This window comes from Heptranchias perlo, chromosome 1, assembly GCF_035084215.1.
Source record: "Heptranchias perlo isolate sHepPer1 chromosome 1, sHepPer1.hap1, whole genome shotgun sequence".
Classification (NCBI taxonomy): Eukaryota; Metazoa; Chordata; class Chondrichthyes; order Hexanchiformes; family Hexanchidae; genus Heptranchias; species Heptranchias perlo.
In genome coordinates this window covers 82,370,724-82,396,670 of record NC_090325.1, presented here as the reverse complement: position 1 = coordinate 82,396,670, position 25,947 = coordinate 82,370,724, and the positions used below count along the sequence as shown (strand labels likewise).

Genomic DNA, 25,947 nt, shown 5'->3' with positions numbered 1-25,947 from the left:
TCAGGGAAAAGTACTCAGTTAAGACAAGTAACACATTCTTCTGAAGCTCTTCATAAGAAAGCATGGAATGAAAAAGATCCAAGCAGTTCACTAAGCCTGCTCCTCCCACAGGCCATGTGTACGATATTCTATCATGGACTCTACTTCACTCATTTGATCCCCTAAGGGAAAGTTCTATGTAAAATGCATCCTGATTCCCAAAGGCAGTTCAGCAAAACCACAGAATATTCATACATAGTGATACCTCCAGTATTGAATCCTAATCTGCTGTTCTACAACCCACTCAATCAGCCCACTCACCACTCCTCATTCCCTCTCTTAGTAGCCCAGGAGCCATTGTATCCCCTTGAGTATTTGATCTTATCGGTCTATATAATGTTGTCCCTACAGCCACTAATCCTTGTTCTGAAGCAGATATTTATTTATCTGCTTTTCTAAGTAGTTCATTAATTCAGCCTCAATTGCTTTTTCTGGCAGCCTGTTCCATACCCTCATATCCACTACTTTGTGGAATGTTTCCCTTAACCTCTAGTCTCACTTTTTTTATTTGTTCTCAGGATGTGGGTGACCCTGGCAAAGCCTCATTTATTGCCCATCCCTAGTTGCCCTGAGAAGTTGATGGTGGGCTTTCTCCTTGAACTGCTGCAGTCCTTGTGCTAATAGTGCTCCCACAATGGTATTAAGCTTGTTAACTTTGAACCTGTTCCCTCCAGTGCTCATAGCTCTAACTCAAATTGCCTACTTACATCTGCATTATCTATGCCTCGATTTATCTTAACAACCTTAATAAAGAAATAAGAATGCAAATCTGTGTCTTCTACTTGGAAAAGTAAAACTTCATTTTATGTGTCTATATGTACCTCTTGTACAATGATAGTTGTTTGTTCCACTGGTACTTCATCAAATGTTTTAACGCTCTCAGGCCTGCTTCGCTTTTGATTGCCATTAAGGTATCTAGAAAAAGAAACAAGGCAGAGCATGGTAGACAGTGCTAAAAATAGATGCTCTGAAATACTTGAAAGGATTTATTTTCCAATAGATGCCATTGTAGCAATGTCATCGGATAATACATACAATTCTTGCACAAAATAACTCATGTAAGGAGCGATTTTGTGATCCAGAACTCCCAGCAGGGAGTGGCACTCACAGGGAGTGCATCTCAGGATAGCGCCCGTGATTTATGAACTAATGGGCCTCAAATTTCCCAAGATTCACTTCCTGTGAGCACTAGTCCCCGATGGGAGCACCAAATCATGGAATCAACTGTAATCCTTTGGGCTTCACAGACCTACTATTTGTAATAGTAGTAGAAATCAGTAACTCATGGAATAATAATAAAAGAAACTCAAAACACAAAGGAATATTACTAACAGTGACCAATTTGCACACCTTTTATTGGAAAAACCTGTGGTGCAATAGAAATGGTAGCTTAAGAAACCCGTGCTGATTTTACATTGAGTTACATCGAAACTACAGCACAGAAACAGGCCATTCGGCCCAACTGGTCTATGCAGGTGTTTATGCTCCACACGCGCCTTCTCCCTCCCTACTTCATCTAATCCTATCAGCATACCCTTCTATTCCTTTCTCCCTCATGTGCTTATTAGCTTCCCCTTAAATGCATCTATGTTATTTGCCTCAACTACTCCTTGTGGTAGCGCATTCCACATTCTTACCACTCTTTGGGTAAAGAAGTTTCACCTAAATTCCCAACTGGATTTATTAGTGACTATTTTGTATTTATGACCTCTGGTTTTGGACTCCCCCACAAGTGGAAACATTTTCTCTACATCAACCCTATCAAACCCTTTCATTATCTTAAAGACCTCTATCAGGTCACTCCTCAGCCTTCTCTTTTGTAGAGAAAAGAGCCCTAGCCTGTTCAGCCTTTCCTGATAAGGATATCCTCTCAATTCTGGTAGCATCCTTGTGAAACTTTTTTGCACCCTCTCAAATGCTTCTACATCCCTTCTATAATATGGAGACCAGAACTGTGCTCAGAAGTGTGCTCTAACCAAGGTTCTATACAAGTTTAACATAATTTCTCTGCTTTTTAATTCTATCCCTCTAGAAATGACCCCAGTGCTTGATTTGCCTTTTGTATGGCCTTATTTACCTGTGTCGTTACTTTTAGTGATTTGTGTATCTGTACCCCGAGATCCTTTTGCTTCTCTATCCCATTTAGACTCTTATTTTCCAAGCAGTATGTGGCCTCCTTATTCTTCCTAACAAAATGTAATACCTCACACTTATCTATATTGAAATTCATTTGCCAATTACATGCCCATTCCGCAAGCTTATTAATGTCCTCTTGCATTTTGATGCATTCTTCCTTTGTATTAACTACATCCCCCAATTTGGAGTCATCCGCAAATTTTGAAATTGTACTTTCAATAACTGAGTCATTTATGTAAATGGTGAACAACAATGGTCCCAGCACTTGAAAATCCAAATATATTACATCTACTGCATTACCCCTGCCTATTCTTTCTGTTACTTCTTCAAAGAATTCAATAAGGTTGGTCAAACGTGACTTTCCCTTCTGAAATCCGTGCTGACTATTCGTTGTTATATTTTCATTCTTTAGATGTTTTTCTATTACATCTTTGAGTAAAGATTCCATTATCTTTCCTACCACCGACGTTAAGCTAACTGGTCTATAGTTCCCTGGACTTGTTTACCTCCCTTTTTAAATATGGGAATAACATTAGCTGTTCGCTAGTTCTCTGGCACTATTCCCTTTTCTAGTGAATTATTATATATATGTAATAGTGCCTCTGCTATCTCCTCCCTAACTTCTTCTAATATTCGCAGATGCAATTCATCCGGATCAGGGTCTTATCCTCCCTTAGTTTGATTAGTTTATCAATTATCTCCTCCCTTTCTATCTTTAATGTTTTAATATATTTTTCGACCTCTTCTTCTGATGCCCTGCCTTAGTCTCCCTTGTAAATACAGAGGCAAACTAACTATTCAATATTTCTGCCATTTCGCTGTCATTACCTGTGAGCTTATCTTGCGCATCCCTTAGGAGCTTATCTTGCGCATCCCTTAGAGACCCTATCCATATTCTGATTTTTCTTTTGTTATTTGTGTGTCTGTTGAATACTTCTTTTTAATATTCCTTCATAATTTAATCTCATAGTTCCTCTTTGCTTTCCTAATTGTTTTTTTGACTTTTTTCCTAACTTCTTCATATTCCCTTTTGTCATCCTCTCCTATTGTTTATCATACTTCGAGTATGCCTTTTTCTTTAGTTTCAATTTTACCCTTATCTCTTTATTCATCCATGGTGTTTCATTATTGGCTAGTTTGTTCTTGCTTTTTAGAGGAATATATTTCTCCTGAACTCTATTGATCATAGTTTTAAATATTATCCACTGCTGTTCCATTTCTTTGTCTGTCAACATTTTTTTCCTGTTTACCTGCCCTAGTTCCACTCTCATCCCCATAAAATCAGCTTTTTTCCAATCTATTACTTTGATCTTTGTTTTACTTATGTCTTTCTCAATCATTATTTTAAACCTTATTATGTTATGATCGCTATTGCCTAGATGTTCCCCTACGCTTACTTCACTTATCTGCTCCAGTTCATTTCCCACTACTAGATCCAGCAGTGATTCCTCTTTTGTTGGACTTCTCATATACTGAGTAAGAAAGGAGTCATTTACACACAATAAAAACATTTCTCCTTTCCCTTTTATTTGGGGGTAGTTGAAATCTCCCATCATTATTATTTGATGTTTTTTACTCATTTCATAGATTTGTCTATATAGTTCATCCTTCACTTCCCTTCCACTATTAGGTGGTCTGTAAAATATACCTATTAACGTGATCGATCCCTTCTTATCCTTTGTCTCAATCCATACGGATTCTGATACTATCTTAATGTTTCTTATGTCCCTTTTTTCTATTGCCATTATGTTGTCTCTAATGAGTACAGCTATCCTAGCCCCCACCTCTTTCTTCCCTGTCCTTTCTAAATACATTATATCCTGCAATATTTAACTGCCAGTCCTGTTCTTTATGTAGCCATGTTTCAGTTATCCCTATCACATCTGGCTCCTCGCTATGAATTATTGTCTCCAGTTCCAGCATTTTGTTTCAGATGCTGTGCACATTGCTGTACAGGCAATTTAATTTGTTTTTCGTAATTGTTCCCCTCCCTTTGTTTTTAAACAGTTATTTTGCACTTATGTTCTATAACTGTATTTGTTCTCTGACGGTTTATATTACCCTTATTTCTTAACTTGTTCTGACCTTTACTCTCATTTCCTATTTCTTTTTTTTTCAGACTTATGTCCTCTTCCCCAGATCCCTCCGCAGTCTTACTAGTTTAAAGTTCTATCGACAGCCCTATTTATCCTTTCCGCTAGGACACTGGTCCCACTTCGGTTCGGATGGAGCCCGTCCCAGCGGTACAGCTCCTTTCTGTCCCAGTACTGGTGCCAATGTCCCATGAAATGGAACCCCTCCTTCCCACACCAGTCTTTCAGCCACACATGCACCTTCCTGATCTGTCTATCCCTATGCCAATTAGCATGTGGCTCGGGTAGTAATCCTGAACCACGTGCAATGCCGTCAACAAGATAGCAGAAATTCAACAAAAAGTTTCCAGTGGATATTTTCTTTGTTAAGGTCAAGTTTTTCTCCAGCAATCTCTGCTAGACCCATAAGATGCTTATTTTCAGCATTTTCTCCTTTTTTGGGGGACTTCTTTCCCGATATGATTTCAAAGAAATGTAGCCAATGTTTGCAACTGAAGGAGAAGGTAACTCTACACATAGATGCTATTCATGATAAACTTTCAAAAAAATCATCCATTTATTGTAGCGCCAAAATGGAGCTGGGTGGAGGTTCATATGACAAAAATACACCCGAATGCAAGTAGTCCCCATAGACACTGCTGTCAGTGCTTCTGAGTGGACTCACTGCAAGGAAGTTTCCTTTCCCTAAGACACTGCAGTGGCTGAAGCAGTGATCTCTGCACCTCTGTGAATGGGATTATTTCATTTGTATTTTTCTGCCCTGTTTTACACTCCTTCTGGATGCACCATATACTTCCTACAGTAGAAAGATTGGGCAAACCACTTGTTCCTAATCGTCTATGCCATTCTTCAGATAGCCAATGGAAAGTGTGTAAAGCATCCAATTGATAACTCACCCTCCGGCAATCTCTGCTAGACCCATAAGATGGTTATTTCCAGTATTTCCTCCTTTTTTGAGAGACTTCTTTCCCAGGATGATTTCAGAGAAATGTAGCCAATGTTTGCAACTGAAGAAGAAGGTAACCCTCTTTGCTCCCTGCACAGAAAGTTCTGGCCTCTGCTCAGTGTCATTGCACAATGAGGATGCTGGGACTGGGACTTCATCAGACTGAGAGAATCAAAACTGCATTTAACTGCGTGGCTCCTCAAAATGTTGCTACAATGTGCCACTATGTCCATGTAAATCGTGGGGCTGAGGGGAAGGAATTCCCACATCGGAAACTTCCTCAGACTCAGCCTTCATATCACGACTGACCTGGAAGGCAGAATGAACCTGGCATACCGGTTCACTCAGTGGTAGAAGTCCACCAGGGAATCCAGACCTGGAAGAGCCCAGAAACTATCTCTCCCATCCAGGGGGCTGATCCACTTACGCAGGGAGCACACCGGTGGCACCCGCCAAGCAGCTATCGATGGACTCAATTCCTGCTGCCCCTCCTCCAGGAAGTGCCCACAGGCACTCACCAGCAGTACTCAAAACAAATGACCCCCATCCTGACCCCGGATACACCGCGGGGTCAGGAGTAGAAATAATGTGTGCCCATTCTGCTGCACATTCACTGGTGAAGCAGGGCCGAGGATTTACAGCCCTGCGATATTTTAAGGTAACTGCACCAGATATTAACTATTGTTATTGTAATTAGCCATCTCGTGAACTCTGAAGTAACCATCTATTTATCTTATTCACTATGAACTATCAGCTAATTATTTTATTATCTATTATCAGTTATAGCAGCTATCTGATCAACTGGTACATTGTTTTATCTCTCCACTACTTTTAATACCTTGGATTTCATCCACTATTGGATTTTTTCCATTCCATTCACTGTTCTGTGTTATATCCCTACAACTTTTAAGTCTAATCCTCTGATCTGAGCTACAAATCAACTGAAATGGCTCAGCAATGTTTCCTCTTATTTTCTTTGTCTTCACAGACACATAAAGGCTGATTTCAGGAATGGTAGGATGTCCATCAGATAATTACCGTATTCCTGCTGTGTTGTCGTAATGGAATTTCGGATCACACCCTTCCTCTTCCTCTGTACAGGAAGCAGGTGAAGTTGGTAGAGAAAGCCCGGAATCATCTTCTATAGTCAGTGACATGTTAAGCGGAATATAATCTTTGCCATCCTAAGAAGTGCAGAAAAGAGGATAATGTTTGTTATATACGCTATTTGCAGAGATAAATGACAGAATTCAGAATGACAGATTTTATCTGTTCTCTGATTCAAACCTCTTTTACGGTTTGAACAAGCTACATTCCAGGCGCTGTTATCTTTGATTTCCATATGCCCTGTTATCTACATTTATTTAACAGTAAATCAGAGTTCTGCAACATCTGTGAATTGCATGGAATTTAATTTAGCAAAAATAATTGCAATTAATGGGCAAAAATATCATTCAGAGATAACACCACAAAAGGTATGACTCAGAGCATTCTGACATGAGGAGAACTGGCTGTTGGAAAGATTAAACCAACGCGTGCATTTTTATTAAATTCATCCTTAGGATGTTATTGGACTTTTAGTATTCCTTAAAAGCGTCCAAGAGCCTGCATCAAACTGGACATGGCTGCAGTGTTTCATATTTATCTCCGAGAAATGATCCTTTACACATCGGAAGCGTTTTTAACCAGATGCTTCTAAATATAAAGGCAGAGGGGTGAAAGTTCCAGAAGCCCTGCTGCATCCCCAGCAGTGTGGTTAGGCAGGACTTCCACACCCATCGATCTACTCTTGACATGTCCCCATTGACAGGAGGCAGGATAATTTGAACAATGGGAGCATTAATAGCCCATGATTTGCACTATGTGCTGCCTGTGTGTGAGACTCCACTGACGGCATACGGTCTTGCATAAGTTACACTACAGATATCATATGATGGCATGAAATTTGCTCATAATCTCAATACATTTTCAGCAGAAAATTATTTAAATGAGTTTTCTGTAAGATTTTTTGGTCCGCCCAGTACCTAACATATGTAGAAATCTATCACAATGTGTAAGAGTCTCCAAACCAAACTACTTTTATATATAGTTGTTGTTTGTCTAATGCTAAGTGCATGCTTTTCCCCCGCAGTGACATATCTTTCAACTGATTGCCATAACTTCGAAAACCCCAATAAAAAGGCGCACACGGCATTTACGCTGTTATTCCGGGGTTTTCATGGCCCTCCTGCGAAGCTACAGTGGACGAATGGGAAATCCCTTGTGGAATTTCACTCCTTAAGTGTGCAGCTCCCAAGCACAGACCACCAATAATCTTCCTACTAGTCCAGCTAGGATCACCCTCAGGAGCTTATAGAGTTTTCTAAAGATGAGTGGGAAGAATCCAGCTTCAGTGATTGGGCTTCTCTTCCAGGTCCCATTAATGACCCAGAATGGCATACTGTGGAACTGTGTTGTTCAGGTATTGGACTGTTGTTCTAGTAGCCCAAGAAAAATAATTGAAACTATTTTGTAATGTATATACATTTTCACAAGCTTACCTGTTGAGCATTTGCCTGCAGTAAATTTCCTAGGTGCTCCACTAGTTCAGAAAAGACAGGCCTCACTTTGTGGTCCCCATGCCAACAGTCCAGCATTGTCTGATAGCTGATGGGACAGAACAATTACCATGTTCAAAATTTCTTTGGCTACAGTATGAAGTAAATAATTTAAAGAGACCTGTTCATATCATATGGGTCTGCATGTGAGTATATATGTGTATGTGTGTGTGTGTGTGTGTGTGTTTGTGTCTGTAGACAATAGGTAGAGGAACTAAAAACAAATAAGAATTTTATAGGAGCTTGTAAGTTGTTTTAGGTGTCAGTCTTGGCCCTTTCACCTAAGTCAGAAGGTTGTGGGTTTAAGTCCCACTCCAGAGCACATAAACTAGACTGACATTTCAGCGCAATACTGAGGGAGTGCCATCTTTTTGGATGAGATGTTAAACGGGGGCCCTGTTTGCCCTCTCAAATGGATGTAAAAGATCCCAAGGCACTATTCAAAGAAGAGAAGGGAAGTTCTCCCAGGTGTTTTGGCCAATGTTTATCCTTCAACCAATACCACTAAAAACAGATTATCTAGTCATTATCTCAATGCTATGTGTGAGACCTTGCTGTGTGCAAGCTGGCTGCCATGTTTCCCGACAGTGACTACACTATAGTGCTTTAGGATGTCCTGAGGTTGTGAAAAATGCTCTATTTAATGCAAGTTCTTTCTTCTATTAGATTCAATACAGTGATTCATGATGTCCTTCTGGTCCACCCTTTTACGTCTCTCATTAAAAATTATTTTCCTTCCTAATTTTTTTCTGTACTTTTAAATTTACTTTATTTTTCCCTCCCTTTATTTAAGTCTCCTTGCCACCAGGTCTCTGTGTATGTCAGTCTTGAGACAATCTCTGGGAGGTTCCAGTCTCACCTACCACTTTTTTCTCCCTCCCAGTGGGAAAGCACTCTGCACTGTGACTCTTTCTTATGTCATGGCTAAGGTTTGATCTTGATATGTGGAAAATTGCAAGCATTAAATTATGGTCTATCACTGCAAAACAGCACACCTGGGGCAGCAACATGCTTTGCAACAATTCTTGAATTAATATCAGATTTCACAATATTGGCTGAATGGCTTAATTTATCAATGGATCATAGTCAATAAAACCAGAGGGGAGATGGGGAGAATTTTTCTTACACATATTTATTCCCTAGAGAAATAAAAATGCCACGGGAAAAGTGATCCAACTGTGGCTAACTGGAGAAGTTAAGGATAGTATTAGATTAAAAGAAGAGGCCTATAATGTTGCCAGGAAGAATAGTAAGCCTGAGGATTGGGAGGGTTTTAGAAACCAGCAAAGGATGACCAAGGAATTGATAAAGAGGGAGAAATTGAATATGAGAATAAAATAGCAAGAAATATATAAAGAGATTGTAAGAGCTTCTGCAATTATGTAAAAAGGAAGAGATTAGTGAAAGTAAACAACAAATCCCCTGGCCTATGTCCTAGAAGAGGTGGCTGCAGAGATAGTGGATGCATTGGTTTTGATCTTCCAGAATTCCCTGGATTCTAGAATGGTCCCCGTGGATTGAAAGGTAGCAAATGTAACCCTGCTATTCAAGAAAGGAGGGAGAGAGAAAACAGGGAACTATAGGCCAGTAAACAGAAAACATTTTCGGTTTGACAGGCTGTAACTAGTGGGGTGCCGCAAGGATCAGTGCTTGGGCCTCAGCTGTTTACAATCTATATCAATGACTTAGATAAGGGGACCGAGAGTAATGTATCCAAGTTTGCTGACAATACAAAGCTAGGTGGGAAAGTAAGCTGTGAGGAAGACACAAAGGGCTCGATTTTAAAATGGAACTGCGGGTGCATTGGGGGTGGCGGGGGTGGGGGGGCATAGAAAGTCGGGATTTCCAGGAGCAGGCAGAAATCCCAGCTCCAACACGCCTAAGAACGCGCATGAACCAGAGTCATCTGGGAGCGTGCGCCGTTCCTGAACCCGGAAGTCCTGCTGGCAATTAAAGCCGGTGGGATGATATTTAAACAATACTTAAAGTACTTGAAATGTACATAAATCTAACTAACAGTGAAGGCAAGCGATTTCAACGCTGCCTCAGCATGTTTCCCGTGCTGTGTAAAACACGCCATGAGGAACGAGTCTGGCAGCCAGGGAGTCACTCATATGTGAACGGTTCTCGTAAGATCAGAAAGTGAGAAGAGTCCAGTCCTCACACCACTTGGAAAGACCAGCACCAACACCAACCCCCCCCCATCTCCCTGAACAAAACAGTCCTGCAACTACGCACACACCCACTGTAAAGTGACCCATTGGGTGGCATCAAGTGTCGCCGTTCATGATGAACCTCATGAAAGGGCCCTATCACAAAAGCCAGTCAAGAATGGGCAAGACATGGCAGTGGTAGTGAGAATGATCACATTTAATGTGAATATAACAGAAAACAAATATAAATGAAAAACATGACAGTCTGTCAGATGCCCTTGTGCACACCCTTTGTGCTCACAAATCTTTAGCCTTTCTCTTCCTGCCTCTTCTACGTGGTGCATCCCCTGTGGCTGCAGCAGAGGTAGTGGCAGGTTGCTCATATCCATGGCCAGACTGCTTAGATGCTTTCGGCCTACGCCCTCTGGGTTTTGGAGTCGGTGAGGGCCCCTCCAAAGATTGCTCCACCTGCCTTGTGCAGGCACAGACTCAGCCACCTGGAAAGGAGGCAGCATTGCGGGTACTGGTTGAGAGGGGGGCAACGGGTGAGACGTGGGACCACCTTGAGTGGCGTCCCCACTCCCATGTCCCCTTTCGCCATCATCCCTCTCCTGGACCAGGCCCACATCACTCCTAGCACCTTGCTGGAGAACGGTTGGAGGACATGTATGATGCCTTGGAAGCCCAGTTGTTATGTCTGCCTGTTTAAGGCTGCAGAATGTTGTTCACTGTGCGTCCGAATGGCTGTTGTCAGGGCCTGAATGGACTCATTTGTGAGCCGTGCTTGAAGGCCAACGGAGGCTAGCCTTCTCTCCATCGTAGACATCCCCTAACTTACCTGCGACACTATCTCAGACATTTCCACAGTTATCTGCGACACTATCTCAGACATTTCAGCAGTTATGTGTGACACTATCTCAGACAGTTCCTCACGTCCCTGTGACACTATCTCAGAGATTTCCTTCCATACCTGTGCCACCTTACCACTAATGCAGGAGTTGGACTCCTCCATCCTCTGCGCTATTGTTGAGAGTGCACATGGTACCTGTTCCAGTACCTCACAAATGTGCTGCTGTCCCTCGATCATTCTCCTTTTAAAGGATGGTCCCCGGGGTTCAGCATCTGCGTCCAGCTGAGCAGAACCTGGAGAGGAGTGCGTCCACCGACGCGGACTCTCCACATCTGCCCCTGCCATGTCTGCTCATGCTCACTTGCGTGTGGTGACTCACCAGGTGCCAACCCAACTAACTGACTACTAGGACCCACCGAGGTGTGAGTATCTGTGCTGGTGGATGGCTCACTAAGATGTGACGGTGCGCCCTCAGTGACTAGGAGCTCCTATGAGGAATCGCCCTCTCCCATTACTGCGGTCATTGAAGGACCTGTAAGAGAACAGAAGGCAATATTAAGCATCATCACAGATGTGTCACGTTGTGATGAGCATACTGAGGTGTTCAACATGCCAATCATTGTTAACATCAATTCACTTGTGAGATGAATGTTGAAGTTGTGTCACCAGATGTTTGTGGGGTGCCAGTTTCGGTGTCCCCGACGGACAGGCACTAGAGGGTGTGACCGATCTCCAGGGCCTCCTCCTCAGTCTTTATGAGGACCACTATTTGTTGTGGCCCCCCCTCCAGTCCTCACCCTCTCACGTGCATTTTGCGCTCTCTTCTCCTAGAAGGGGAGAAAGTACAGACGTGTGAGTGAGTGATGGTGAAGTGGTCAGTCGATGAATGCATTGCTTTGGGTGAGGCTGACAGTGAAAGAGGTGCATCAGAGGGTGAGTATGAGACAGAGACATCACATTGGATCAGGATTGGGGTGAGTGGTAGTGGTGGGGTCACAAATGGGGAGGTGAGGAAGTGTTCAGGAAGTGAAGGTAAGTTGAGGATGAACCTTAAGTGGGTGTGAGGAGTGATGTGATGGAGTAGTCTCGGCAGTGAAGAATGAGTTGGGAGGGGGGTCCGTGATGTGGAAGACGGAATGTAGGAGAATCAGTAAGTGTACTCACTTTTGCTGACCTAGTTAGGTCATTGAAACGCTTCCTGTACTGGACTCAAGTGCGGGAGATGTTGCTGCTGCTGGTGACCTCCTCTGCCACCTTGAGCCAGGCTTTCTTGGTGGCAGAGGCAGGACACTTCCTCCTATTGGCTGGGTAAAATAGTTCCCTCCTCCTCCTCACCCCGGCCAGTAGCAGCTGAAGTGAGGCATCGCTGAATCTAGGAGCAGCCTTGTCCCTGTGCTGCTCCAATGGGTCTTCTTGCTCTTTGCTCCAGCAAAATCCATTGGAGCAATGGCCCTTTAAATCTAGACGCTCCAGCTGACAGCCTGTCATGCGGGTGTGCAGTCTGCCCGCTGCGCTGCTTTTGGACTGCAAACCCGGAAACAAGGTTAAGGGGCACCAATTAAGTCGCGATAGCATCAGGATCGTTAAGTTTTTAAAATTCACGTTTGCCACGCGCCCATTGACTCCCCCTGCTGCCATCCCGTCGCCCTTTCAAAATCGAACCCAAAGGGTCTGCAAAGGGATATAGGCAGGTTAAGTGAGTGGGCAAGAAGGTGGCAGATAACCTATAATGTGGGGAAATGTGAAATTATCCACTTTGGTAGGAAGAATATAAAAGCAGAATATTTTTTAAAAGGTAAGAGACTAAGAAATGTTGTTAGTTAGAGGGATTTGGGTGTCCTTGTACATGAATCACAGAAAGTTAACATGCAGGTACAGCAAGCAATTATGAAGGCAAATGGTATGTTCACCTTTATTGCAAGGGCGTTGGAGTATAAGAGTAAGCAGGTCTTACTGCAATTATATAGGGCTCTGGTGAGACCAAACCTGGAGTACTGTGTACAGTTTTGGTCTCCTTACCTAAGGACGGATATATTTGCCTTAGAGGGGGTGCAACGTAGGTTCACTAGATTGATTCCTGGGATGAGAGGGTTGTCCTATGAGGAGAGATTGAGTAGAATGGACCTATATTCTCTAGAGTTTAGAAGAATGAGAGGTGATCGCACTGCAACGTACAAAATTCTGAGAGGGCTTGACAAGGTAGATGCTGAGAGGCTTTTTCCCCTGGCTGGAGAGTCTAGAACTAGAGGTCATAGTCTCAGGATAAGGGGTCGGCCATTTAGGACCGAGATGAGGAAAAATGTCTTCACTCAAAGGGCTGTGAATCTTTGGATGTTCAGTCGTTGAGTATATTGAAGACAGAGATCGATAGATTTTTGGACACTAAGAGAATCAAGGGATATGGGGATGGGGCGGGAAAGTGGGGTTGAGGTAGAAAATCAGCCATGATCTGATTTGAATGGCGAAGCAGGCTCGAGGGGCCTTATGGCCTACTCCTGCTCCTATTTCTTATGTTCTTATGTTATTATCTGGAATGCACTGCTTGAAAGAATGGTGGCAGCAGATTCAATAGTAACTTTCAAAAGGAAAAGTTTGCAGGGCTATGAGAAAAGAGCAATGGAGTGGGACTAATTGGATAACTCTTCTAAAGAACTAGCACAGGCACGAGGGGCCAAATAGCCTCTGACTGTGCTGTAAGATTCTATGAAAACTACACAATCTTGGGAGAATGAGCAACACTGCAGGTATTCTTCATATATACAGGATCACAGAATTGTCTGATTGAATGAACTTTGGCCGAATGCATTTAAAATGCCATAGCTCTATTAGTAAGAATCTGTAGAGCAAAAAATGGTGTGGAAATACTAAGACTTACATTTCTGCCGTTGCATATTCAGGACATCGCATCCGTGTGCCTTCTTTGAGTCTTTGACAAAATTCTTCATCAATCTGAACGCCAGGATATGGAGAGGCACCTGGGAAGTGATCGGTAGGAGTAGGAAGACACATCAGTTTTGCTGGGAAAGTGATTTCTCTTCTTCTTCACATTCATTACAAACATTTTTATGATCATTCAATGCCAAGAAAAAATAGCTGGAAATACTCACCCAATGAGAATATCTCCCACAGTAGAACTCCAAAAGACCACACATCACTCTGTGTTGTATAAATTTTATCAAAGATGGTCTCTGGTGCCATCCATTTAAGAGGTAGTCGTGCCTAGAAAAGAATATGTTATTAGTTTACGATACAAATCCTTACCTAAATATTCCATAGGATGGCTTAAGATTGCATTCTTTTATATCCTAAAGGATAGTCATAAGGTTTAGGAACAAACATATAGGATGCATGAAGTTAATCAGTAAATTTAACAAAATCGTACTTATTAATTCTGTCTTATTGATCTATAGACAGCAAAAGCTCTTCATTAAAGGCATTACTTCCAAGAGGTAATTTGAAACTGCACTCCTGGTGCGGAGGCCTGGCTATCGGGAGGGCCTATTATAAATTTAAGGGCACAGCCCCCATGTGCTTTGCCGTGGAACCAAGATTTCATAAAATTTTACAATTTTGGGTCTGCCTTAAAAATTCTCATGTTCAGCAGCACTGGTCACTCCCATCAGTGGACCCAGCATGGTAAATTTTAGTCTTTAGTGCACAGACAGTAATGGAGTGGATCACTCATCCATTATAGAACCAGCCCAATTTTCACTCCATTGATTTCAATGGAATTAGAATCAGACAGGTTCTATAATGTATGGGTGTCCCACTTCACCATTATCATTAATTACCATCATTATTACATTTGCATGCCATGATTCACTTAGTTCAGATTACTGAACTGCAGCTTAAAGACAATGCTGTACTTGTATGATTTCATTTTCATATACTTACATCTCCTTTTCGAACATAATCTGGGTCCTTGTAAACATCCCGAGCCAAACCGAAGTCACAAATCTTCACCACATTGTTCTCTGATAAGAGTATGTTGCGTGCAGCCAGATCCCTGTGGATGCACTGAAAATAGAAAAAAGAAACTCATTGCTCTTGCCCCGTTTTCTCTTTCTCTCTCTTTCTCATGAGGCAGCGCGGATCACCTCGCCATCTGTGCAGTCACTACACTGGTAGCAGGCAGCAGCCTCACTGGGTCTGATAGAGAAAACGACTACAGGAACCTCATTGAAGTGCCTGAGAAGAAACTTTTGTTTGCAGGAGAAGGAGTTACAGCTGCTTATAAAAGAAGCCAATGAACAGAATGGGGTAGATCTTTGACTTTCTGCGATAGCGTAAAACGGGTAATAGCGAGTCGGCAGCCCGTTTTACATCTCTCCCCTTTTTTATTTCGATTGGGAGTCAGGTTTAAAATAGGCTGCCGGATCACTGTCACCCATTTTATAGTATCGCACAAAGTCAAGGTCTACGGCAATGTATTTAAAAGGCAGTGCTCACAGTTATAAACAGAATGGACTCTAAATTGGGCTGCGTAGTGCACGTTGTGTAGATGCTACGCGGACTCCTAAGGACCCAAAATGGCATCCGGATTGCGCGCGCACACTTCTAGTGTGACGTGTACCAGATGCCATCTTGGTAAAGGCGTTGGTGCATACGCAGGTGACGAATGCCGGCGCCATGTAAAGTAGGGAAAAAATGGGGTAGATCAATGTGCAACACTGATTTAAAGGGACAGATGCGATTTTGGAACTCAACACTCCAGCCAACACATTGAACAGGTTGCAAATAGCATAAAGGACCCCCCTCACCAGCGCTATTTAAAGGGATCATGCAGGATTTACAGGTCAGTTGCGGATCATTGCTTCTGGCTGCTGATGCATTTGTATCTGTTTTTCGAGATCTCCTATACTTGAATACTAGGTCTAGGGGACATAGCCTAAAAAGTAGAGCCAGGAGTGAAGTTAGGAAACGCTTCTACACGCAAAGAGTGGTGGAAGTTTGGAACGCTCTTCTGCAAAAGTTGATACTAGCTCAATTATTGATTTTAAATCTGAGATTGATAGATTTTTGTTAACCAAAGGTATTAAGGGATAAAGGGCTAAGGTGGGTATATGGAGTTAGGACACAGATCAACCATGATCTCATTGAATGGCGCAACAGGCTCGAGGGCCTAAATGGTCTACTCCTGTTCCTATCTTCCTATGTGCCTGTAATAAAGTTTCAATACTCTACAAGGAATTGGCTGGCTAGCTGACAGGCAACAGCAAGGGCACTGGAGGAGTGGCAGGGGTGGGACAGGAATGCTGTCATCCTGAGAGAGGACAGCAGGTTCATGTTCCATGGAGCCACTGCCACTTGCTGCCTCCTGTTATGCGCCACCTTCTCCTGCAAGAAAGCAGGACATGTATCGGTGAGTGTCCTGCAAGATGTTTGGGTGATGTGGCTGTCATGGGTGATTAGCTGCCAGTGTGTGTGAGCTGTGAATTGTTGGTGGGCAGCTTGTAACAGTGGTAATGTGTGAGGGTGAGAGGACGCATCTGATTGGAAGAGTTGAGTACTGATTGAAAGAGTTTGTTGGTAGGTGGGTGATCATAGAATAGAATCACAGAATCATAGAAAGTTACGGCGCAAAAGGAGGCCATTCGGCCCACTGTGTTCGTGCCGGCCGATGGGAGGTGATGGGGGGTATAATGAGTGGAGCAGTGGATGCGGCTAGTGGTGCCGTTGGTAGGAGACGCCACTTGACAGTTGACCTCACTCACCTTGACCACTCGTGTCAAAGTATTGAACTTCTTTCTGCACTGCATCCATGTTCGTGGTGCTATGCGCCTGGCATTGACTTCGTCCCCTACTGCATCCCACTGCCTCAACAGCATATATCTGGAGGGCCTCTTGCCCCCCTCTGCATCATCAGAGAACCTAGGAGCATGCTATCTCGCAGGTCCGGTACAAACTCAGATCGGCATATTGGTGGGTTCTGGCGTGCAGATTGGAGGATGTGGGATTTAGTAGTGTGCAACCTTTAATCAATGTTTTAAAATAACTCAACAGTTTGTAAACATAGGGACGGAACTTGCATCTGCGTTTTACGTGTGTGATGTCTGATCTCCGTTCAGACTCCGTGCGGACCCCTATCTTATATTTTGCAATAAGAGGTGGCAGGCTGCCTTTAAGTGGTGCTAGCCACTCACGATATTGGGGCCCCCTGCTGGTGAGCAGCCACTTTACAGCGCAGCAAGGCCTGGCTGCTCACAGCAGTCAAGTAAATTACTAGGCGGTATGAATATTACGTGCTGCCTGCATCTCAATGACTGGGCACGGGTTAATCGCGCACCGGTTTCATGGTCATCCAATATAACCCCCAGTGTATTTACAAAAATGATGTGGAGATGCCGGTGATGGACTGGGGTGCACAAATGGGGTGCACTCACTCACCTGACAAAGGAGATAATCTCCGAAAGCTTGTGATTTTCAAATAAAACTGTTGGACTATAACCTGGTGTTGTAAGATTCCTTACATATTTACAAAAAGGCAGTGCACAATTAGTGAAGGTTCAACATTCTGAGATTTTTATGGGAATGATGTGTATGTGAGATTATTGAAAGGTGAGGGCATGTTATGGTTTCTTACCTTTCGTGATGCCAGGAACTCCATCCCCCTGGCTACCTGGTAGCTGTAAGAGATAAGGTCCTCCATTGTCAAACAGTTCTTGTAAAGGTCATCCACAGCTGTAAGACAGAAAAGAAGTGTGAGGCGATAGAGCTGGGCCCGAGGAGCTGTTTCCATTTGAAGGCACATTTATGTGCCATCATAAGAACACAAGAAATAGGAGCACGAGTAGGCCATATGGCCCTCGAGCCTGCTCTGCCATTCAATAAGATCATGGCTGATCTTCGACCTCATCTCCACTTTCCTGCCCGATCCCCATATCCCTGGATTCCCCGAGAGTCCAAAAATCTATCTATCTCAGCCTTGTACATAGTCAATGACTCAGCATCCATAGCCCTCTGGGGTAGAGAATTCCAAAGATTCACAATCCCCTGTGTGAAGAAATTCCTCCTCATCTCAGTCTTAAACGGCCGACCCCTTATCCTGAGACTATGCCCCCTAGTTCTACATTCTCCAGCCTTGGGAAATAGCCTCTCAGCATCTACCCTGTCAAGCCCCCTCAGAATCTTGTATGTTTCAATGAGATCACCTCTCATTCTTCTAAACTCCAGAGAGTATAGGCCCATTTTACTCAATCTCTCCTCAAAGGTCTACCCTCTCATCCTAGGAATTAATGTAGTGAACCTTCATTGCACCGTCTCTAAGGCAAATATATTCTTCCTTAGATAAGGAGACCAAAACTGTATGCAGTACTCCAGGTGAGGTCTGTACAATCGTAGTAAGACTTCCTTACTCTTGTACTCCAGCCCCCTGCAATAAAGGCCAACAAGCCATTTGCCTTCCTTATTGCTTGCTGTACCTGCATGCTAACTTTCTGTGTTTCGTGTACAAAGACATCCAAATCTCTCTGAACACCAACAATAGTTTCTCACCATTTAAAAAATATTCCGTATTTCTATTCTTCCTACCAAAGTGCATAACCTCACATTTCCCCACATTGTACTCTATCTGCCAGCTTCTTGCCCACTCACCTAACCTGTCTATATCCCTTTGCAGACTCTTTGTGTCCTCCTTACATCTTACTTTCCCACCTATCTTTGTATTGTCAGCAAACTTGGATACATTGCACTCGGTCCCTTCATCCAAGTCATTAATATAGATTGTAAATAGCTGAGGCCCAACCACTGATCCTTGCGGCACCCCACTAGTTACAGCCTGCCAACCTGAAAATGACCTGTTTATCCCTACTCTCTGTTTTCTGTCTGTTAACCAATCCTCTATCCATACTAATATATTACCCCTAATCCCATGAGCCCTTATCTTGCATAACAACCTTTTATGTGGTACCTTATCAAATGCCTTTTGAAAATCCAAATATCCGCTGGCTCCCCTTTACCTACCCTGCTAGTTACATCCTCAAAAAACTCTAATAAATTTGTCAAACGTGATTTCCTTCTCATAAAACCGTGTTGACTCTGCCTGATCATATTATGATTTTCCAAGTGCCCTGTTACCACTTCTTTAATAATGGATTCCAGCATTTTCCCGATGACTGACGTCAGGCTAACTGGCCTGTAGTTCCCTGTTTTCTCTGTTCCTTCATTCTTGAATAGCGGGGGTACATTTGTTACCTTCCAATCCGCTGGGGCCGTTCTAGAATCTAAGGAATTTTGGAAGATCGTAACCAATGCATCCACTATCTCTGCAGCCACCTCTTTTAAAACCCTCGGATGTAGGCCATCAGGTCCAGGGGATTTATTGGCTTTTAGTCCCATTAGTTTCTCCAGTACTTTTTCTCTACTGATATTAATTACTTTAAGTTCCTCACTCTCATTAGCCCCTAGGTTCCTCACTATTTCTGGTATGTTCTTTGTGTCTTCTACTGTGAAGACAGATACAAAATATTTGTTTAAACATCTCTGCCATTTCCTTTCTCCTATTACAATTTCTCCTGTCTCAGCCTCTAAGGGGCCATCTTTTTCTTCTTTTTTACTTATAGAAACTCTTACAATCCATTTTTATATTTCTTGCTAGTTTACTTTCAAATTCTATTTTCTCTCTTTTTATCAATTTTTTGGTCATCCTTTGCTGGTTTCTAAAACTCTCCCAATCCTCAGGCTTACTACTCTTCTTCGCAACATTATAGGCCCCTTCTTTTAATCTAATTTCTTTAGTTAGCCACAGATGAATCGCTTTCCCATGGAGTTTTTATTTCTCAATGGAATGTACATTCGTTAATAATATTGAAATATTTCTTTAAATATTTGCCATTGCTTATCTACTGTCATACCTTTTAATCTAATTTCCCAATCAACCTTCACCAACTCACCCCTCATACATATGTAATTGGCTTTGTTTAAGTTTAAGACTCTAGTTTTGGTCTTAAGTACGTCACTCTCAAAGTCAACGTGAAATTCTATCATATTATGATCACTCTTCCCCAGAGGATCCTTTACTGTGAGATTACTAATTAACCCTGTCTCATTACACAATACAAGATCTAAAATAGCCTGTTGCCTGGTTGGTTCCATGCTGTATTGTTCTAGGAAACTGTCTTGAATACATTCCATGAACTCATCCAGACTGCCTTTGCCAATTTGATTTGCCCAGTCTATATGAAGATTAAAGTTCCCCACGATTATTGCATTACCTTTGTTACAAGCTCCTATTATTTCTTGATTAATACTATGTCCAACAGTATAGCTACAGTTAGGGGGCCTATTAACTACTCCCACCAGTGTTTTCTGCCACTTGTTATTTCTTATTTCCACCCATGCTGATTCTACTTCCTTATCCTCCAAGCCAAGATCCTTTCTCACCACTGTTCTTATGTCACCCTTTATTATCAGGGCTATCCCCTCCTTTCCATTCTGGCTGTCTTTTCAAAATGTGAATTACCCTGAAATATTTAGTTCCCAACCTTGGTCACCTTGTAACCATGTCTCTGTAATGGCTATTAGATCAAACCTATCTTTTGATGCCAGTTGAAACACTTTCAATCATTTTTTCAATATAAGCCCTCATTTGAAAATGGATCCATCCAAAACTACAGCAAGAAGCTTTTAAATACACAACTGCATCAACATGGAATGAACATTTATTCATGAGTGGGGTTTCTTTTCTTCATCAAAATTTCAGAAATTAAACAAGGATGTCCCACCAAAGATAAACTCGTCGAAATTGAAATGAGGTGTGACATCATTTTACCTTCCTCCTCTTCTACGTCACTCAGTGATTTGTCTTCTGCAAATCCAGAACTGGTGGAGCTCTCACTACTTGCGATGCTGTCCAAGCGTCGTTTGAACTCACTCTCCATCTCAGCAGGGTCCTTCTCTTTTATCTGCCTTGACTTCAGTGCTTTACTCTGCAGCAAGGGGAGAAGAAGAATGCAAATTATAAGTAAGTAAATGGAACATTTTTACAGGATGTATACAAAAATATTTGAACTGCAAAATTATTATGTAACACATATAAAAGTATTATAACCTAGCAAACTAGTATAACAATAGGAACAACTTGGCTTTAATATTGAAAAAAAGTGCCAAGATGTTTCACAGGTGCGTAATCAGACAAAAAATGGATGCAGAGCCAAAGAAGGAGATATTAGGAGTGGTGACCAAAAGCTTGGTCAAAGAGGTGGGTTTTATGGAGGATCTTAAAGGAGGAAACGGAGGTGGAAAGGCCAAGGAGTTTAGGGAGGGAACTCGGGAACATGGAGCCCAGATGGCTGAAGCCACAGCTGCCAATGTTGGGGTGAAGGGAAGGGGATGCACTAGAGGGCAGAGTCGGTGGAACAGAGAATTCTGGGGGGGGAGGTGGGGTTGTCAGACTGGGGGAGGTTACAGAAATAGGGAGGGGTGAGGCCATGAAGGAATTTAAACACAAGGATGAGAATTTTAAATTGGAGGCTTTGGAGGACCGGGAGCCAATGTGGGTCAGCAGGGACAGGAATGATCGGTGAATGAGACATGCTGTGGGGTAGGATACAGGCAGCAGAGTTTTGGATGTATATCCTATTTTGCAATAAATCATTCTCTTCCAGACATTTGACAAAAACATCAATTTTATTTTTTAGTAACCCTCCCGAGGTAAGGTCATAATCTTGTACAAAAATAATTTATAATGTCTTTCTGTCAAATTACCCAAAGATGCCCATTGTTGTTGCCTCATGTTAACATCACTCTTACCATTTAACTGTCTCCTGTTTTCCACTTAAGCACTTTGCAGGTCATTCTATTTCTTGAATATATGTGTGTGTTTTCTCCCCTTTCTCTTTGTTTAGTTCCTTTTTAAATGGTGCTCATCCATAATATCGTCTAGTTCTGACAAAAGGTCCACAACTGAAATGTTAACTCCTCTGTTCTCACCACAGATGCTGTCTGACTTGCTGAATGTTCCCAGCATTTTTTGCATTTGTTCTGGATCCTTGGGGAACTCCGAAGTGATAGTGAAGGGGTGGGAATAGAAGCCACTGGCAGAGATCCTCTGGCTATGATCAGCTAGGTAAAAGTGGAACCAAGCTAGGGCAGTTTCAGTAAACTGGTCAAGGGAGGGGAGATATTGAAGGAGGATGGTGTGATTAATCATGTCAAAGGCTGCAGAGAGGGCGCAGTCACAAAGAATGTCATGGGTTGGGAATGCACAATTTCCTGCTATTACTCCCACCAGGTGCAATTCTGTGCCAAAGTGGAAAATCTTTTTGTTCCTAAGAAGAACATCGAGATATAGTGGTGGGATGGGGGGGGGGGTGCAGTGATGATGGGGGTTAGGTAAGTTTGCCTGATGATGTATCATGAGTAACCATGGTCTCCTGAAGCTTAGGGAGTCAAGGAGGAATTTCCATGAGCTTTTCCTAAATTGCCCACAGTTGTTTTCCCTCTATTTTTTTCCTTCCCCTGGGAGTTGGGGTGGGCGGACATCGAACACATAGGATGAACACTGGTGGACCTGATGGTCTTTTCTCAGCCTTCTTTTCATATGGTGTGGGGAACCTTGGACAGATCCAGCTGCCCTGCTGCCTGTGAACCCCTCTCGGTCCCAAACTGTCACACGCAGGATCATAATTGATTATAATTACTGAGCACTTGCAGAAAGTAGTGTCAAATTTATATGGTGCTAAAGATTTGCCACCATTGTTCTGAGGCTGTAGTCTTGTCATTTTAATGCTATCTTCTGACATGACTCAGTCACATAGGAATTCTGTTGGCAGTTTTAATTTCACTGAAAACAATAGGATCATAAGAGGGCAACAAACACAGGGTAGTGTGGAAACATTGTCCGTCTGTGCTCTGCTCCCATTGTTTTCAATGGGGGAATGCCAACTGGGTTGTTGTAACTCTAACATACAGCCTGTTAGGTTGACAAAAAGGAATCTCTGTCTCCTTCATTTATTTTAATGAATTTGTCCTTTTTTAATTATTAAATGATACAATAACGATGTTTTCTTAACAACAACAACTTACTTTTGTATGCCACCTTTAACGTAGTAAAATGTCTCAAGGTGCTTCACAGGGGCATTTTCAAACAAAAATTTGACACCGAGCCACATAAAGAGATATTAGGACAGGTGACCAAAAGCTTGGTCAAAGAGGTAGGTTTTAACGAGCGTCTTGAAGGAGGAGAGAGTGGTAGAGAGATGGAGAGGTTTAGGGAGGGAATTCCAGAACTTAGGGCCTAGGCAGCTAAAGCACGGCCGCCAATGTGGGGCGAAGGAAATCGGGGATGCACAAGAGGCCAGAATTGGAGAAATGCAGGGATCTCAGAGGGTTCTAGGGCTGGAGGAGTTTACAGAGTTGGGGAGGGGTGAGGCCACGGAGGGATTTGAACACAAGGATGTGTTCTTTGCTAACCTACTTACTATTATAGCACTGGAAGAGTTTCTTACTGCTCTTTCTAAATTGCTCTTATTTTTAGTTCTCTTTACTCCTCTGATTGCCCTTTTGAACATTTTTGGAGGTTCCTGTATTCTTCCCAGTAGTTTTGCAACTCTTCAACAGATAAGTTCATTCAATCCATCTGAACTACTAGCTAACATGCTAGGAAACTTTTAAATTTTCCCATAAGCAAATGGTGCCACAACAGCAAATTCTCCTCCCAGACAGACCAGCTGCCTTTTGTGGTAGGTGTGAACTAAAAACAAATTATGGTTTTGTTATTCAGAAATGAACTTTTTAAATGTTTTGCATAGTACACAGTGAAAACCACATGGCAAATGATTTTTCTCTTCGGTCAGCATGTTAGTCTTAATACCCATACAGGGCAAGAGATGAATGTCACTTACTCAATAATGGGCTCATTCTGTACCATTAAAACCCCACATTTCACTATGGAATCTGATTGCCTGTTGCTTAAGTCAGTCTGTGTGAGACTATTGTACAACAGTGTCAGCCTGGGCTCAGTGGTAGGACTCTTGCCTCTGAATCAGAAGGTTGTGGATTCAAGTCCTACTCCAGAGATTTGAACATATAATCCAGGCTGATACTTCAGTAGAGTACTGCACTGTAAGAGCTGCTGTCTTTTAAATGAGATGTTAAACCGAAGTCCTGTCTACCTTCTCAGGTTGACGTGAAAGATCCCATGACACTATTCGAAGAAGAGGAGGGGAGTTCTCCTTGGTGCCCTGGCCAATATTTGTCCCTCAACCAACATCACTAAAAAACAGATTATCTGATTATCTCATTGCTGTTTGTAGGACCTTTCTGTGTGCAAATTGACTACTGTATTTTCTTTACATTACAACCGTGACTACACTTCAAAAATAATTCATTGACTGTGAAGCACTTTGGGATATTCTGAGGTTGTGAAAGGCAAAATGTAAGTTCTTTCTTTCAATTAGTCTAGAGTTGGAGGACCTACTGTGAGCTATTGGGAAACCTTATACCACAGCACAGTAACATGCAGTACAGAGCAACATAACCTTACCTTGTAGGGAACATAATCATTTCGCTTGCTTCTCAAGTAGTTTGACAGGTTCCCATGCTTGCAATATTCAACAATCACCATCAGTGGTCCTGGAGAATAGAACAGCAGGATTAATAGTATTAGTAGCTGCCAGAAATGTACAGTTACAATGGACAAAAGTAGCTGGCCACTCTGTCGTGTTGTAAGAACATAAGAAATAGGAGCAGCAGTAGGCCCATCGAGCCTGCTCCGCCATTCAATAAGATCATGGATGATCTTCGACCTCAACTCCACTTTCAAACCCGATCCCCATATCCTTTGATTCCCTTAGAGTCCAAAAATCTATCCATCTCAGCCTTGAATATATTCAATGACTCAGCATCCACAGCCCTCTGGGGTGGAGAATTCCAAAGATTTACACCCCTCTGCGTGAAGAAATTCCTCCTCATCTCAGTCTTGAATGGCCTCCCCTTTATCCTGCAACTATCCCCCTACTTCTAGACTCTCTAGCCAGGGGAATCAATCTCTCAGCATCTACCCTGTCAAGCCCCCTCATAATCTTATATGTTTCAATGAGATCACCTCTTATTCTTCTAAACTCCAGAGAGTATAGGTCCATTCCACTCAATCTCTCTTCATAGGACAACCCTCTCATCCCAGGAATTAATCTAGTGAACCTTCATTGCACCACCTCCAAGGCAAGTATATCCTTCCTTAGGTAAGGAGAACAAAACTGTACACAGTACTCCAGGTGAGGTCTCACTAAAGCCCTGTACAACTGTAGAAAGACTTCCTTACTTTTGTACTCCAACCCCCTTACAATAAAGGCCAACATTCCATTTGCTTTCCTAATTGCCTGAAATACCTGCATACTAACTTTTTGTGTTTCTTGTACGAGGAAACCCAACTCTCTCTGAACAACAACATTTAATAGTTTCTCACCATTTAAAAAATATTCTGTTTTTCTATTCTTCCTACCAAAGTGAATAACCTCACATTTCCCCACATTATACTCCATCTTCCACCTTCTTGCCCACTCACTTAATCTGTCTATATCCCTTTGCAGATTCTTTGTGGCCTCCTCACAGCTTACTTTCCACCTAGCTTTGTATCATCAGCAAACTTGGACACATTGCACGTGGTCCCTTCATCTAAGTCATTAATATAGATTGTAAATAGCTGATGCCCAAGCACCGATCCTTCTGGCACCCCACTAGTTACAGCCTGCCAACCTGAGAATGACCCGTTTATCCCTACTCTCTGTTTTCTGTCCTTTAACCAATCCTCTATCCGTGCTAATATATTACCCCCAACCCCATGAGCCCTCACCTTGTGTAACAACTTTTTGTGTGGCACCTTATTGAATGCCTTTTGAAAGTCTGAATATACTACATCCACTGGTTCCCCTTTATCTACGCTGCTGGTTATATCCTCAAAAAACTCTAATAAATTTGTCAAACACGATTTCCCTTTCATAAAACCATGTTGACTCTGCCTAATGATATTATGATTTTATAAGTGCCCTATTACCATTTCCTTAATAATGGATTCCAGCGTTTTCCTGATGACCGACGTCAGGCTAACTGGCCTGTAGTTCCCTGTTTTCTCTCTCCCTCTCTTCTTGAATAGTGGGTAACATTTGTTGCTTTCCAGTCCACTGGGACCATTCCA

The 25,947-nt window shown here is 42.5% G+C and overlaps 1 protein-coding gene across 3 annotated transcripts in view; it reads right to left on the bottom strand.

Annotated features, from left to right (window-relative positions):
* kdr (kinase insert domain receptor (a type III receptor tyrosine kinase)) overlaps positions 1 to 25,947 on the bottom strand; it is an 83,897-nt gene that overhangs the window by 6,181 nt on the left and 51,769 nt on the right. For 2 of the 3 annotated variants that reach the window (XM_067987365.1, XM_067987374.1), the window contains exons 20-28: positions 24,298 to 24,386; positions 20,584 to 20,740; positions 17,398 to 17,495; positions 14,709 to 14,831; positions 13,922 to 14,033; positions 13,690 to 13,789; positions 7,755 to 7,860; positions 6,253 to 6,398; positions 861 to 954 (exon numbers count right to left, since the gene is read on the bottom strand). In XM_067987365.1, coding sequence (XP_067843466.1) covers positions 861 to 954; positions 6,253 to 6,398; positions 7,755 to 7,860; positions 13,690 to 13,789; positions 13,922 to 14,033; positions 14,709 to 14,831; positions 17,398 to 17,495; positions 20,584 to 20,740; positions 24,298 to 24,386 — 1,025 coding nt within the window. Of the gene's footprint in view, positions 1 to 860; positions 955 to 6,252; positions 6,399 to 7,754; positions 7,861 to 11,230; positions 11,347 to 13,689; positions 13,790 to 13,921; positions 14,034 to 14,708; positions 14,832 to 17,397; positions 17,496 to 20,583; positions 20,741 to 24,297; positions 24,387 to 25,947 lie in introns of those variants that run through there. The other variant, XR_010963415.1, reaches the window with a different exon arrangement.